Consider the following 15,628-nt stretch of genomic DNA (forward strand, 5'->3'; position numbering starts at 1 on the left):
GATGGCTAGGGCATTGCTTGGAGTAGGTAGGCCGCAGCGACGAGTTTTTCGCCGGTCATTTTCAGTCTCGAAGGTTTGTCGACGTTGTCATCGGCTAGGATCCGCTCCCGGGCAACGCGTGCCGCCGCCTGGGCATGCGCACCACGCGTGGTGCGCTGCTGCTCGAGTGTGGTGTGCAGCTCCTGTGTCTGTCGATGCTACTCATCGAGCTTGGCTTGAAGCTCCTTTAGCTGTGCCAGCTGTGCCTGCCGCACCGCCGAGCTTGACGAAGAAGAAGGGGTCGCGGCCGGCACCACTGGTTGGTTTGCCTGCGCGTCTGCCTCGCCGTTCCAGTCGTTGCCCGGAGCGTTGTCGTTTTGCTCATCCACGAGCTCGGCCATGAAGCACTCCCGAGTGGGATCATGATCCCCCTCGCTGGAGTCCTCAGAGCAGGTGAGGCAGTAAGCCGTCGCGAGCTGGAACAAGCGGAAAGCGTCGGGGTCGCAGACCCCAGAGTAGTCCTAGGCCTCCTCGGCTGTGAAGTTGTTCATAAAAAAGCTGACGTCATCGGCGATCGAGCTCACTGTCTCGGGGTAGGAGTCGTCAGGAGATGACGCGATGAGATTGTAGATCGACAGGAGGTGATTACCCGGCAGATCCTCTTACTCGGCGAAGTTGGTGCTGGACGAAGAGGCGTAGGTGGCAGCATTACGCATCCCGAAGGGAAAGGGCGACGGCGCGGTCGCGCCCCCCTGGGAGGCGCTGGGGCTGCAGTCGATGATGGTGCCAGCGTAGATGACGCTGGGACACGTGATGATGAAGTGGTGGCCCCGTCGGCCGCGACGCTGAGCTGCGACATGCCAACCTCGACCCACGTGGGGGAGCTGAGGCGTGCCGCCCTGCGCCGCTCCATGCGCGCTTGGCTCGAGTGTTGGCCCGAGCGCCTGTTGCGCCGGGCTGGTGAAGTCGGAGTGTCTGGGTTGCGTCTGGGCGAGAGGAGCTCCATGAGGTAACCGTTGCCGGTTGCTCTGAACTCGAGACTCCTGAACCAAATCACGTATCCCGTTGGGAGCGGATTCGAGACGCCCATGGGGAATGGGTTGGGTCTGCTCGGCATCCCTGGAGATCAAATGGGAACAAAAGAGAAAAATGTCACGCAACGCCCCTACCTGGCGCGCCAACTGTCGGTGTCCCGACCCGGCGGTCCGGACCCAACCAGTGATGATGCGGTGTGTTTCTCGTCCCAGATGTTGATGCAAGAGGCAACACAGTACACACGGGTTTATCCTGGTTCCGGCCGTGGGGCCGTACGCCCAGCAAAGGGGTGTGCGAGAGCACTGTACTGTCTTGCACCGGGGGTGCCTATAGTAGGGGATACAAGCGAGGTGAGAGAGGGAGGGAAGCTCCCAAGTCCCTGCTAGAGGGGGAGCTGATTCAGGCGAGTACCAATATCGGGGCTCAGAAGAGCGTATGTGCTCTGTGAGTGGTGCTGAGCGTTGTGCTCTACCGAATGGGCCGATCCCCTTAAAGGAAAGCCCGCCTCCTCCTTTTATAGACACAAGGAGGGACGGTGTACATGCACAGGGGATCGTGGAAGTCGTCGTCTTCTCCCCGAATCGCGGGGGTGCAGTGGTCGAGCACTGTAGGGTATGGCGCCGGGCGTGGCAGTCGTCCTGAGCATCGTCCTTGGTCTTGCGGAGATTGCGCCGGCGTCCTGGCGGCTCCAGCGGGCGGCGTGGTCGTTGCTGTGGGGGCGACCGTCCTCCAGGCGTGGCGTGGCAGCGTTCCGAGGGTTCTACAAGCCCGGGTCTTGTCTTGGTCAAGGCCGGAGCCGCTTCCGAGGGTCTTGGCAGTATAGTAGCTGTAGCAGCGCCGAACACATTCGCACAGTGCATCACAGGTTCCCAAAGTGTCACCACAGCGTCCGGAATGGCGGAGCAGGTACCGGCGTTGGCGGACAAGACTCCGGTCACAGCCACTGTGGGGAATGGCGGCCTGACGCCGTCTGACCGATGCGCTGTGGAGGAGTGGTTGGCATTTAATGCCTCCGTACGGCGGGCGGGTGAGCAGAAGGGCCGTTTGTCTTTTCCGTCGAGGGGTGGCCTCGAGCGAGGCGGAGATGTTCTGCTTTCTCGATGGCAGGCTCGCTATCCTCGAGCGAGGCGGAGACGATCCGCCCCCCTGAGGGTAGATTCGCTACCCTCGAGCGAGGCGGAGGCGCGGGGCGCGGTCGAGGGCTTCAGCGGGGAGACTTCGAGCGAGGCGGAGGTCGCCCCGCGGGTCCGAGGGGGGTGCGGATCGGCCGTACTGCGTACGTGGGCCGCGTGTTGGGCTTCTTTGAGTTCTTTCCTTTGTTCCAGATTGGAAGGAGACTGTAGGTCTTCGTGGGCCTGGTTGCCCGGCATGTGTTTGCGTTTTTAGGGCGGTTTTAGTCCCACGATTAAGGTGCCCCTAATCATGGTGCCCGATAATAGGTTTGCGTATTTAGTTCTAAAATTACATTTATTTTGGGACGGAGGAAGTATTCTTTTTGAAAACTACAACCAGCTTTCTCATGCTTCAAGCAGGACCGAACCTATCTATGCTGCCAGAGTCATGCCCCACCTGTCAGACTCTTTCCCAGAACCAGCACACACAGCCCCTGGGGTTGTTGCCTTGGCTTGGTCCGCCGGCCGCGAGTCTCTCGGGCAACGGGAGACCCACCCACCCACGCCCTGCACGCTCCGCCCCCCGGCGGTTCCCCAAGCGCATCGCCATTAGATTAGGATTAGTGAGTAACCGCTTTGTTGATCCACCCGAAAAGCCCATCTTTTTACCACCAACCTTTGCCTTTGACCCGTCCCACCCTCGCGCACCCTTTGTCCCCTTGCACTCCGCATCCCGCCTGAATCCCCAAGCCCACACGGGCACACGCCAATCACCGGAGTGGGTGCTCGCTCTCAGTCCCGTCTCGCGCCGCCCACACCAAAGTAGGAGTATGCAGCTAGGTTCCGCCTCTCCCCGTCGCAATGGCCCAGCCATGTGAGTCTCCTATAGGAGCCTCCATCTCTGAACTCAGCACCGGCAGCGCCATGGCCGCTTCTTGGTCCTAGCAGAGGTACCTCTCTCTCTCTTCTCCCGCTCGACGGCTGACTGACTGACTGACTGATTCATCTAGGTGTCATTTTCCCCAGGTGGGGATGTCCATTCCTGATCTGTTGCTTTAATGCATCGCCATCACTTTCCAGATCCAATCCACCTCCTTCCTCCTCCCCGCCGTCTTTATAAATCTCCCGCTGCCGCATTCACTGGCCACCGGAGTTAGTGCCCCCATGTCCTGACGCGGATGCGGCCGGAGCACACCACATGCGGATGTGCTGTGGTGTTGCCTTGCCGCCTCATATGATTCCGGTGTGCGCCATCATACCTGCCTCTTCCTCTTCTTCTTTTTGTTCCCCGGGGGGAGAAAAGGGGGAGCAGCGAGTTGTGCGCCCTGTGAGCTTGCAGCTGTTCCAGGTTGCAATGCCCGTGCTGCTCCTGCTTTAGTTTAGCTTTGGGGGATATCTAAATTTTTTTCCTTTTGTTGCTAATATAATCTTTCTGGCGCTGGCCCACTCCCAGCCCTATTTTTGTGGGGGAATACGGGGTGGGGGCTTGTGATTTTTTAGCCCTCGTTCTAGTGCTTGGCCTTTTGGGGGAGTGTTGATGCGGCGTTATGGGGCGCTGGATCTGTTGTCCAGCGCGAGGTCGTAGCTTGTGGGGGAACCTGCAAGGTGATTTCCTGGCCATGGATCCCGAAAAGGTTCCTCTTCTCTTTTTTTCGTAGGAATCCGTTGTGTGTTTCCTGGCCATGCGTCTTTTCTTCTTGTACTGTTCCTTGCGGATTGGTGCTTCTGTGCTGATTTCTTCTGTTTTACGTTTTATTTCTTGCTCAGTCCTCTGGATTCTTGCATAAGTTTAGAGTTTATACTCCTCAGTCACTCTGTTGCTAATTGGGCGTATTGGTTTTCAGATCAGGAGTTGGAGGGTGCGCTGCCACACCGCTGAATGCTTGGAGAAGGTGGAGAGCTCGGTGTTGACCTGCCTGTTCGATTCTACACTTCTGTGTTTCTGATCATCTGCTCCTGCCCGGTTCTTGTCTGCTGAATCTGTCTCCCTAAGCATGGTCGGGCAAGCGGCAAAGGCAAATGAGTCAGGGAAAGACGACAGACAAGAACCCGGAGCTGAGGTGATGAAAGAGAAGCTACTGCCATCTCACCAGCAGGAAGAGTCTCCAGCTTCTGTGATGGATAAGGATTCTTCAGTTCCTGGTGATGTGTCGCCGGTCCTAGATGGGGATTCTGGGGAGTTGAAAGTGGAGGAGAACATGGATAGCAATGGGAATAAGGAAAAGAAAACATCTCAGAAGAGCAGTACAAGTGACGGCTTCGCTTCTGCTAAAGTGAGTGATGGGACAAGCAGTTTGAGGAAGACCAGTGGTAGTGCGACGATGAGTACACGGGCTGATTTCACTGAGAGTGGGAAGAGTAGCATGTGCCGTGTGAGCACTGGCAGTGACATTAGTGACGAGAGCTCCTGTAGCAGCATGAGCAGCACCACTACGAAACCGCACAAGGGGAATGATTCAAGGTGGGAGGCGATCCATGTGGTGAAGTCCAGGGATAACGTTCTTGGTTTGAATCATTTTAGGCTGCTTAAGAAGCTGGGTTCTGGTGATATTGGCAGTGTGTATCTCTCTGAATTGAGTGGTACACGGAGTTACTTTGCAATGAAGGTCATGGATAAGACTTCTTTGGCAAGTCGGAAGAAGCTGCTTCGAGCTCAGACTGAGCGGGAGATCCTGCAGTCCCTGGATCATCCATTTCTACCAACCCTATATACTCACTTCGAGACGGATAAGTTTTCATGCTTGGTTATGGAGTTCTGCCCTGGAGGGGATCTTCACACTCTTCGCCAAAGGCAACCTGGAAAATATTTTTCGGAACAAGCAGCAAAGTATGTGCTTCTGCTAATGCTAAGTTCATTATCTTGCATAATTTGTTGGTTAGCTTTGTTTACTAGGAGTTGTGTGATGCTTCTTGTCTGCAGTTCAATAGTTCTGCATTGAAATTTCAGTCTATGTTCATTTTGTGTGGAACAATTAATTTGTTTGTACTTGCATAATTGGGTGCATATGACATGTTTATGTATTTTTATATTCTAACGCTGTAGTGCATAACCTGTTTATTGTCATCTATTGAGACAGTTTATGCTGTCGTATGCCCCTTCAAATGTTCATGTTGCATTCCTGTATCAGTACAATTTTGTAGTAATTTAGACACTGATAATCTTTAATTGAGTGGCATCAACCTTGAAATAATTAGGTGCACACATTGAAATTCTGACCTATTTATGAAACTGCTATTGTCAGTCTTCATTATAATGTGATTTGTTCAACATATTCTGGCACTGATTGGATATCTTGATATTTCAGGTTCTATGTAGCAGAGGTGCTCCTTGCATTGGAATACCTGCATATGCTTGGGATTATATACCGTGACCTTAAACCAGAAAATGTCCTTGTTCGGGAAGATGGCCACATCATTCTGTCCGACTTTGATCTTTCACTTCGCTGTTCAGTAAGCCCAACGGTGGTCAAATCTGCCAATCCGGGCCTAGATGCACTGCAGAGGAACAATGCAGCATACTGTGCCCAGCCTGCTTGCATTGAACCATCCTGCATTCAGCCCTCGTGTGTTGCTCCAACCACTTGCTTTGGCCCCCGATTCTTCAAGTCGAAATCCAAGTCCAAGTCCAAGTCCAAGAAGAAGTCAAAGCCTGATGCTCCAAACCAAGAGAACCTATTTCCGGAGCTTATTGCTGAGCCTACCGACGCCCGCTCCATGTCCTTTGTTGGCACCCATGAGTACTTGGCCCCAGAAATAATAAAAGGGGAGGGCCATGGAAGCGCGGTGGATTGGTGGACCTTTGGTATATTCTTGTATGAGCTGCTGTTCGGCAAGACCCCTTTCAAGGGTTCAGGCAACCGGGCAACGCTCTTCAATGTCGTTGGCCAGCCCTTGAGGTTCCCAGAGTCGCCGATAGTGAGTTTCTCTGCGAGGGACATGATAAGGGGATTGCTGGTCAAGGACCCACAGCACCGGCTTGGATATAAGCGAGGTGCTACTGAGATAAAGCAGCATCCTTTCTTCGAGGGCGTGAACTGGGCACTCATTAGATGTGCGAGCCCTCCAGACATTCCAAAGCCTGTAGAGCTTGACTGCCGCCCGAAGCAAGTGCCATCGACAAATGGAAAGGTTGCACCAGTCACCAACCAAAAGGGGCCAGATAATTACCTAGAGTTTGAATTCTTCTAGTTTTTTTTTCCTTTTTGTGATATCTGAACTGAAAGAGTGCATCTGGGCTGATTGTAGAAGAAAGTGAAAGATGAGGAGCTACTCTAGGCATATGCTTGGCTGGAATTTTTCTGCTGTTAGACTGTATGCTCACTCCAGGAGCCCCCCCAAGTTGTTTTACTTGTTGAACTGCTTGACTCTAGGATGTACTGGATTCATCATGTATGTTGCAATTTTCGAAACCACCTATTGGTATCGAGCTGTCGATGTAATTGTTGCTGTACTCTGTAATTGATGTTTCCTCCTGGGACATGTCTTGCTCTACCAAATGCTGATATCTGAACCTGGAATTGCAATGCAACTTATGTCAGTCTTCATAACAAGTTAACAACTGTGTCATCGTTGATTATGTCACGTGGAATATGCAAACGTGCATCTGTGTTTGTTGCTTGTCAGGAGGTGAAATGAAACTCGGGGCCAAAGGCATCTGGCCTGAACACCTGGGAGGTCTAGGGTCCCCGGAGCTGGCATTGTATGCGACAACGTTGGGTGGCAGACGCTTTCTTCCTCAGTTTGCTGGAGGTTGAGAGGTATGCGGTGGCTTTCTTCCTCAGTTCGCCGGAGATTCAGGCATGCGCCCGCCTTAACGCGCCGGGACCTGTAAAGACGCTAGTGTTTGTGACACTTTTTCTTTGTTAGAAAACTCTGCGACTTTGAGGTGGCGCGCGGCAGCAGCCAGGAAGCGGTCCAGGCATGCGCCATGTCTACCAACTAGACCGTTGGTGAGGGTGCTGCCTCCTCTCCCTCCAGCCCTGGCATGCGGTTGTGTGACCTGTGGTGAACGGATGGGCTGCGCATCCGCGGCGTGTCGGCGTCGCGTCGCGCCGCGCGTGATACGGCGCGGCGCGGCGAGGCTGGACGGGCGCCTACCGTACCGGCCGGCGGCCGTGCCGTGTCGCTGTGCGGGGCGGCCGCCGGGGTGGGCTCGCGAGGATCTCGCGTGGGATGGGGATGGGGCGGGATGGGCGGCGGCGGCGTTCCGTGGATGGGCGGGTCGGCAGGGACGCCGTGCGCACGGATTCCCTGCGCCTCCCACGGATCGCCTGGCGCTCGTGGAATGGGGTGTGGAATTCAACAACGAATTTGCGGCCCGTGGAATGGGATGGACATGTGTTTGGTTCGGAGCTTTGGCGATGTCCTGTGCCGTGTTAGCACGACAAGTCTTTTATCAAGTCTAAGCATGGTCCATGGCATACCGCCACGTTTTCGTGTCGTGCCGGTCTAAGCATGGCTTGCAGTCGGATTCTATATGCATCAATGAAGAAATATTACTATTGCAATTAGAAAATATATAAACTATGTAGGTAGGAAAATTATGTGATTCTATTAAATGAATATTTACTTCCATGATGGCTGTAAATTGGAAAGAAAGATTAACTGCCATAGTATAGTAGAATAGGGGCCGATGAATTATTTTCGTACCATGCCGGTCCAAACACAACCCAAAATACGGGTAATGTCATACAACTATCGTGCTAAGATTTTAGACATGGCACGATATAACACTCGTGTTAAAATATTTCATGCCGCACCGTGCTTTGAGTCGTGCCGAAAGATCGGCCATTTCGGTCGTAGCCGCTCAAAAATGTCACCGCCCAAGTCCCGGCTCTACATGGCGCCGCTAGCTAATTACCTCAAGCGGATACATCAGATTGGATCATCGGAGCAGCAGCACCCGAAACTCACTTTTTTTAAAAGAAAAAAGAAACACTACTACAGAATCGCTATTTTATCCCGGTTGGTAACTACTTTTTGTCCCAGTTTTTCAACCGGGACTATCCATCCGGGACAAATGTGAATGTCTTTTTTGTCCCGGCAGCTATTCAACCGGGACAAATGTCTTTTTTCACAAACAAAAAAAAATCGGATAGCTAGCTCCCGCTTCCGCGTTTGCAAGCCGGTTCTCCAAATCAAAAAATTTATCCAAAACTGTAATTTCAAAATCAAGATCTAAGCAATCTCAGAATCAAGATCTAAAATTCATAACACATCACGCATCAGTACTTCATACAACACATAACACACAAGTAATATGCTTATCTCACACACAAGAAAACACAAGATCTAAAATTATTGATTCACATCACAAAGATTCACAAACAAAGAAAATCAACAACAGAGCCCGCGGTTCGTCGCCGTCCTTGCTCTCGCCGGCCCACGGCGGCAGGAGTCCCCGCCCCCTGCGCTTGGCCACGCGCTGCGGCAGCGGCTCGTCAAGCCCCAGCCCGCGCCGGTCTGGGCGGCTGCTGCTGCCGGTCTGGTCGTCTCTTGGCGGCCTACGGCTGCTGGCCGGTCCAAGGCTGCTGCTGCCGGTCTGGACGACTGCTGCTGGCCTGCACCCGTCCAAGGCGGCGCGCCCGCCGGCCTGCACCCGTCCGCGCCATCCCCATCGGCCTGCAGCGGCGGCAGCTCGCCGTCCTGCATGCGCGGCGGCCTGCGCCCGCGCGGCGGCTGGCCGGCCCCCGCCCGCGCCCGTGCGGCGGCTCGCCAGGCCCTGCCCGCGCCGGGGAGGGGCGCATCGAAGGGAGCTAGGAGTGGGAGGGGTGAGTGCGGGAGGGGAGGAAATTAGTTCACTGGGAGAAGATGCCGAGGGAAGAAGAAAGAGATAAGGGATGGAGAGAGAGGAGCGGTGAAAATAAATAAACGGATGTCAATCGAAGTCAGTCCGTGAAGAGGCTTTTGTCCCGGTTGGAGACACCAACCGGGACAAAAAGGGGGCTTTTTGTCCCGGTTGGTGTCTCCAACCGGGACAAAAGGCCCGCGTAGCCTTTTGTCCCGGTTGTATCCACCAACCGGGATAAAAGGCCTCTCTTTTGTCTCGGTTGGTGTCACCAACCGGGACAAAAGACCTCTGTCCTCTCGCTAGTCCGGCTAGCCGTTGGACCCGGGACAAAAGCCACCTATTGTCCCGGGCCCAAAGATTGCCGGGACAAATGGCCTGGAACAAAGGCCTGTTTTGTAGTAGTGAAAAAAAAGAAAACTCACTTTCGATGTTGAAAGAAATAGCAGCAGGCATGACTTTTCTTTACAGCTAAGTGCATAGAGTACACTTGATCAACGAAACAGCGATAAGACCAGAGCTGCCGGGACAAGTCAATTGAATGGATATAACGAGAGTATGAACGAACTCATAGTACACTGGAGTAGTTCGTACTCCTTCCGTTTCAAATTATAAGTTATTTTAAAAATTTTGAAAAGTCAAATTATCTCAAAATTTGATCAAAATTATAGAAAAAAATATAAAAATTTATGACATCAAATAGGTGCACTATAAAAATACAGCTAACAAAGAATCTAATGATACTTAATTGGTATCATAAATGTTATTATCTTGTTATATAAATTTGATCAAATTTAAAAAAAAATTGACTCTCCAAAATTTATGGAATGACTTATAATTTGGAACGGAGGGAGTACTTCGTAGTATCACATCAAGCTAATAGCACCAGATAGTTTGGCAACAAGCAACAGCAATATAAGCACACTCATAATACACATATAGACTGCCCTCTAATAATTTTGAAGAGTAAATTCCCTATATGCCACTGAGAAATGTAACTCATTTCCTATGTGCCATTGAAAATTAGAACATCCCTTCAATGCCATTGTTTTAAATTTTCCATCCCCTCTATGCCATTGCCGTCAAAAAACACTAACGGATGGACATTTTTTTATCCCTTATGTGCCATCCTTTTAATTTTTTCATCCCCTATATGCCATTACCGTCACTGAGTTTTTGACGGCAATGACATAGAGGGGATGGAAAATTTAAAACAATGGCATTGAAGGGATGTTCTAATTTTCAATAGCACATAAGGGATGAGTTACATTCCTCAGTGGCATAGAGGGAATTTACTCTAATTTTTACACGATGCATTTACATACAGACACACGCAAGCGGCGCAGTATTCATATGCCCTTAGCACTGCAGGCTTCCTGAGCCTGAGCTGCGACCTCTAGCAACCGCCGCCTCCACCCCCGCCGCCACCACAGCCTCCGCCGCCGCCGCCGCATCCCCCTCCGCCGCCGCCGTCGCCGGCACCACAGCCGGCGCCGCCGTCGCCAGCCGCAGCTGCTCCAGCGCCAGCAGCGGTGCTGCGCCTGCGCCTGCGCCTGCCCTCGGAGCCGTCGCCGCAGAGGAGGACGGCGAGCGTGACGGCCCATACGGAGACCAGGGCCACGCCGAGCACCGCGAGCCACGGCTCGACGAAGCCCGCATCTGCGGCCGCGCCACCGGAGGAGGCGAGAGCCCTTGCCATCGTGAACACACGCGGCGATCGTGTAAGCTAGAGAACGCAGCGGGAGCACAGCCAGAGCACGGAACGCGCAACGCCAGGACACATATAGCGTAGCGTCTCAGGACTCGGGAGGTCATCGTCGGCTCCGACGACCGGATATATATGGGCCGGGTCTACCGATCGGCTCCGAGTATTATTTTGCCGCACGCAATCTCAGGTAAACACAGCTAAGCTGGCGATAAGGTACACACGGCGGCGCAGAGCGGCGCCGAAGCCATTCTCTCGACCTTGGCTCGCCGCCGTCGAGACAACAAAAATCTACGAGGAGCTAGCCGCGTGCGGGCTGCTGCCACGCGACATGATGAGGCTCTTCGTGTTTAATTTATTTGCTTGGAAGTTAAGCGTCCTTGGTGTTGGGCATCACGATACAGACGTGTGTGTGACTGTGTGTCCCTCAGTGAGCAAGCTAGCTAGCAGTGGGCGCCTTCTGGGTTAGCTCTAGATTTTTTTTTTTTTGACAGGGTTAGCTCTAGCTGGTGTCACGGTAACCGAGCGTTTGCATGTCGTCATGGCGCGGCGCCATGGTCAAGGTCAATAATGGCTACGGTCCGTGCAGGTGCAATTCGCTTGCATTGGTCAACAAACTGATTGGCTGGGAACACATGGTAACTAAAATATGTATCCCTAGACGTACAACCTCTAACGAACGAAATCAGCTCCAAGGACTCTTGCTCCTCATTATCAGCTCCATGGACTCTTTGCTCCTCATTCGGCCACGTCACCTCGTATTCGCCACCGTTTGATCTTGATCGGACCGTCCAGAAAAGGGCATTGCGGTATGGTTTCTAGAGCCTTCGTCTCGGGTCGTCTCCCCGTGCGCGCCGTCCTCGCGCAGGCGCAGTGCTTCAGCTAGCGGCCGTCGACGTGCCTGCGGGCCGCCCGCCGCTACCCCCAGGCGCCCCCACTCCTCCATCACTACTGCCGTGTCCTCCACCAGGCCACCCTCCTCTCCCACACAAAACAGTACTGCATGATGCTTGTTGTTCTCCACTGTAAAACCCAAAAAAGATAGCATAAAGAATGAATATGCAAAGTGAAATGTGCGCTGTTATTTTTATAGAGTAAATTGCACTCATCATATATCAACTTGTGCGGTTATATCACTTTAGTCCAACAAATTGTAAAAGGCACGAATAGATGCATGAACTTGTCAAAAGTGTGCATCTACGGTCACACGTACACCACAAAGCATATTTAGGTCACAAGCTTTAATGTGAAGAATATGGAGAGATCTAATGCAAAATATCTCTTGGCTGATGTTGGTCTCTGCCATGTGATGATGCTCGTGCCACCCAATTTGATCTGTCGATAGTTTGTTCAACATGATCAAAATCTGTTGTTTGTTTTTGTGGCCACTCTTAATAGTGTGACATCAAAATTTAATATTCTGAATTCTCGAGGCCTAGAATATTATAAGCAAATGCACAATGAGTTGAAAAAAACAAACAAGAATATTGTAGACCGAACAAACACGGGTGACGAGTACTAGAGATTCATGCCTGATCCATAACAATCACGCGATAAAAAAAGGATTGTTTAAAAAACAAAAAGACTCTCGTAATGGTCTGGGTGCATGTCTTGGCGTGTAACATATCCTATAGCAGAAATAAATTAGAATACTACTGACCTTCACTTTTGCGCTATTAAAAATGAGTTAGTGCAAGTAAAAAGGTACTAATCTCATTGAAGATCATGCTCTCCAGATGTTTTACTCGGATAATTTGAAGACCACCGATTAAAGGGGAATGCATATTTGCATTATGGTCCTCTCTCTTCTGCACATTAAAGTTTGTGACCTAAATACGCTATGTGGTGTATGTGTGACCGTAGATGCACATTTTTGACAAGTTCATGCATCAACTTGTGTGTTTTACAATTTGTTGGACTAAAGTGATACAACCACACAAGTTGATATATGATGGGTGCAATTTACTCTTTTTTATATGAATAAAAAAATACTACTTTTGCTTACCTAAGTCTATTATCAATAGCAACAAATCTACTTATTAAAGACATAATGCGTATTAAAGTCAATCACAAGGATTTGCCGGTTCAGTCTTTTCAAAATGCTCCTAGGGGTAGGATTTGCGTACGTGTGTTCATATGGGTGAATGTGCGTTTATTGTGACTTTCTGAGTTGTAATGTGTAATTACACCAGGCCACCCTCCTCTCCCACACAAAACAGTACTGCATGATGCTTGTTGTTCTCCACTGTAAAACCCAAAAAAGACAGCATAAAGAATGAATATGCAAAGTGAAATGTGCGCTGTTATTTTTATAGAGTAAATTGCACTCATCATATATCAACTTGTGCGGTTATATCACTTTAGTCCAACAAATTGTAAAAGGCACGAATAGATGCATGAACTTGTCAAAAGTGTGCATCTACGGTCACACGTACACCACAAAGCATATTTAGGTCACAAGCTTTAATGTGAAGAATATGGAGAGATCTAATGCAAAATATCTCTTGGCTGATGTTGGTCTCTGCCATGTGATGATGCTCGTGCCACCCAATTTGATCCGTCGATATTTTGTTCAACATGATCAAAATCTGTTGTTTGTTTTTGTGGCCACTCTTAATAGTGTGATATCAAAATTTAATATTCTGAATTCTCGAGGCCTAGAATATTATAAGCGAATGCACAATGAGTTGAAAAAAAACAAACAAGAATATTGTAGACCGAACAAACACTGGTGACGAGTACTAGAGATTCATGTCTGATCCATAACAATCACACGATAAAAAAAAGATTGTTTAAAAAACAAAAAGACTTGTAATGGTCTGTGTGCATGTCTTGGCGTGTAACATATCCTGTAGCAGAAATAAATTAGAATACTACTGGCCTTCACTTTTGCGCTATTAAAAATGAGTTAGTGTAAGTAAAAAGGTACTAATCTCATTGAAGACCATGCTCTCCAGATGTTTTACTCGGATAATTTGAAGACCACCGATTAAAGGGGAACGCATATTTGCATTATGGTCCTCTCTCTTCTACACATTAAAGTTTGCGGCCTAAATACGCTATATGGTGTATGTGTGACCGTAGATGCACACTTTTGACAAGTTCATGCATCAACTTGTGTGTTTTACAATTTGTTGGACTAAAGTGATACAACCACACAAGTTGATATATGATGGGTGCAATTTACTTTTTTTTATATGAATAAAAAAATACTACTTTTGCTTACCTAAGTCTATTATCAATAGCAACGAATCTGCTTATTAAAGACATAATATATACACGGGGTGCGTATTAAAGTCAATCACAAGGATTTGCCGGTTCAGTCTTTTCAAAATGCTCATAGGGGTAGGATTTGCGTACGTGTATTCATAGGGGTGAGTGTGCGTTTATTGTGACTTTTCTGAGTTGTAATGTGTAATTATAAAAAATATTTTATACAGGGTGCTTATTAAAGTCAATTTCGAGGATTTGCCGATTCAGTATTCAAAGATACTCATAGGAGTAGGATTTGCGTACGTGTGTTTATAGAGATGAGTATGCGTGTTGTGATTACCTAAATTGTACTGTGTAATAATCATAAAAAATTATGTAGGAGGTTTGTAATTCTTTTAGGTCATAAGGTATACACTCTGAGATGGTCTTCGCGAGGGCGCAGCAAAGCCACGCCTATGTTTCTAGTCTAATCTAGTCACACCGCTGTGTTTAGTTCGCGAAAAAGTTTGGGTTTTGATATTTTAGCATATTTCGTTGTTACTTGACAAATAATGTCCAGTCATGGACTAATTAGACTTAAAAGATTCATTTCGTACTAATCAGTTAGACTGTGTAATTAATTATTTTTTTCAACTGCATTTAATGCTCCATGTATGTGTCCAAAAAATTGATGTGACGGGTATTGTAGGAAATTTTTTGAAAACTAAACGGGGCCTGAATCACACGAAAGGGGCACACGACGACACTTGAGAGGAGGAAACAGGCAAACAGCTGCAAGAAAATAAGAAATCAATTGTATATAAAGCATAGTATATATATATATATATATATATATATATATATATATATATAGTACAAATGAACTCATAATTACCAATCTGATAGTAACACAATAACACGGTAACACCAGATAACCTGCATGACAATGCAAGAAGCTAGCCAGCAAGTATTAACTCAGTGCATATACATATACAATACACCGGGAGGGACACATGATATGAAAACGATTAACCAACGATTTTTATCATATTTAGCAACAAGCAGCAGGCGGTGGCGGTGCGCAAGTGGAAGCAGCAGCAGAAGAAGAAGCAGCAGCTACGGCGCCTGCGTTGGTAGCCGCATACGTGCTGGCCGAAGAACTTCGTCTCCCTCTCGCCCTCCGCCGCTCTCTCTGGGCGGGAGTCTCCTTCGCGTCGTCGCCGCAGAGGAGGACGGAGACCGTGATGACCCACACGGAAGCCAGGGCCACGCCGAGCATCGCGAGCCACGGCGGCCCCAAGCCGGCCGCGGCTGCTGCTCCGCCACCGGAGGCGGCGAGAGCTCTCGGCATCGCCAACGATCCACCCGGAAGTACAGGCTCGCTGCTCTCGCCTGGTTAATTAGATCGGTCCAGAAGACAGCACGAGCCAGCTGATGACAGTATATATAACAGGGCCATGCGTCTTTAATATAATTTTTCTCGTGACTAATGAAAAACGACCAAAATGTTTAGCGTTTGTGGTCGCGTTTGTTTCAACTTGGGAAACTGCGGGGAAAATACGAACAGATTATCGAAATGCTAGCAGAGAGTGCGGAGCCGGTCCGGTCACGACGGGGTGATGGACCTTTAGGATGAAAACGGATGGGAACGGGCGGGGAAACCCCTCAACCATTTCCGTTTCTATTTTTTATTACGGAAAACAAGAGCGGGAGCGGAATAGCCGGGTACGGGAGCGGAAACGGGATATAACGGTTACGGAAACGGGCGGGAACCGGAAAATCTACCGAAATGCATTATTAATTAATCACCATTCATTG

General features: G+C 49.7%; 1 protein-coding gene across 6 annotated transcripts; it reads left to right on the top strand.

The window, feature by feature from the left end:
• The first annotated feature begins 2,793 nt into the window (after window positions 1–2,793).
• Window positions 2,794–6,661, top strand: LOC120682320 (serine/threonine-protein kinase D6PK-like). 6 transcript variants are annotated; one of them, XM_039964174.1, is made up of 4 exons: window positions 2,812–3,076; window positions 3,153–3,369; window positions 3,971–4,953; window positions 5,432–6,661. In XM_039964174.1, exons 3-4 carry the CDS (start codon window positions 4,121–4,123, stop codon window positions 6,312–6,314), a joined length of 1,716 nt encoding a protein of 571 aa, XP_039820108.1. In that variant the 5' UTR covers window positions 2,812–3,076; window positions 3,153–3,369; window positions 3,971–4,120; the 3' UTR covers window positions 6,315–6,661. The 6 variants fall into 6 exon arrangements, with proteins under 6 accessions (XP_039820093.1, XP_039820108.1, XP_039820115.1 ...); XM_039964181.1 differs by having other exon boundaries at window positions 3,207–3,369; XM_039964159.1 differs by lacking the exon at window positions 3,153–3,369 and having other exon boundaries at window positions 2,794–3,076.
• The last annotated feature ends 8,967 nt before the right edge of the window (window positions 6,662–15,628 follow it).

The sequence above is a fragment of the Panicum virgatum genome, chromosome 2K (assembly GCF_016808335.1).
Source record: "Panicum virgatum strain AP13 chromosome 2K, P.virgatum_v5, whole genome shotgun sequence".
In the NCBI taxonomy this organism is placed as follows: domain Eukaryota; kingdom Viridiplantae; phylum Streptophyta; class Magnoliopsida; order Poales; family Poaceae; genus Panicum; species Panicum virgatum.

Coding starts and splice junctions, on each gene's coding strand:
- LOC120682320 (XM_039964159.1), top strand. CDS start 4,121: ATGGTCGGGCAAGCGGCAAAGGCAAATGAGTCAGGGAAAGACGACAGA. Junction 4,954..5,431: donor TTTTCGGAACAAGCAGCAAA/GTATGTGCTTCT, acceptor TTGATATTTCAG/GTTCTATGTAGCAGAGGTGC.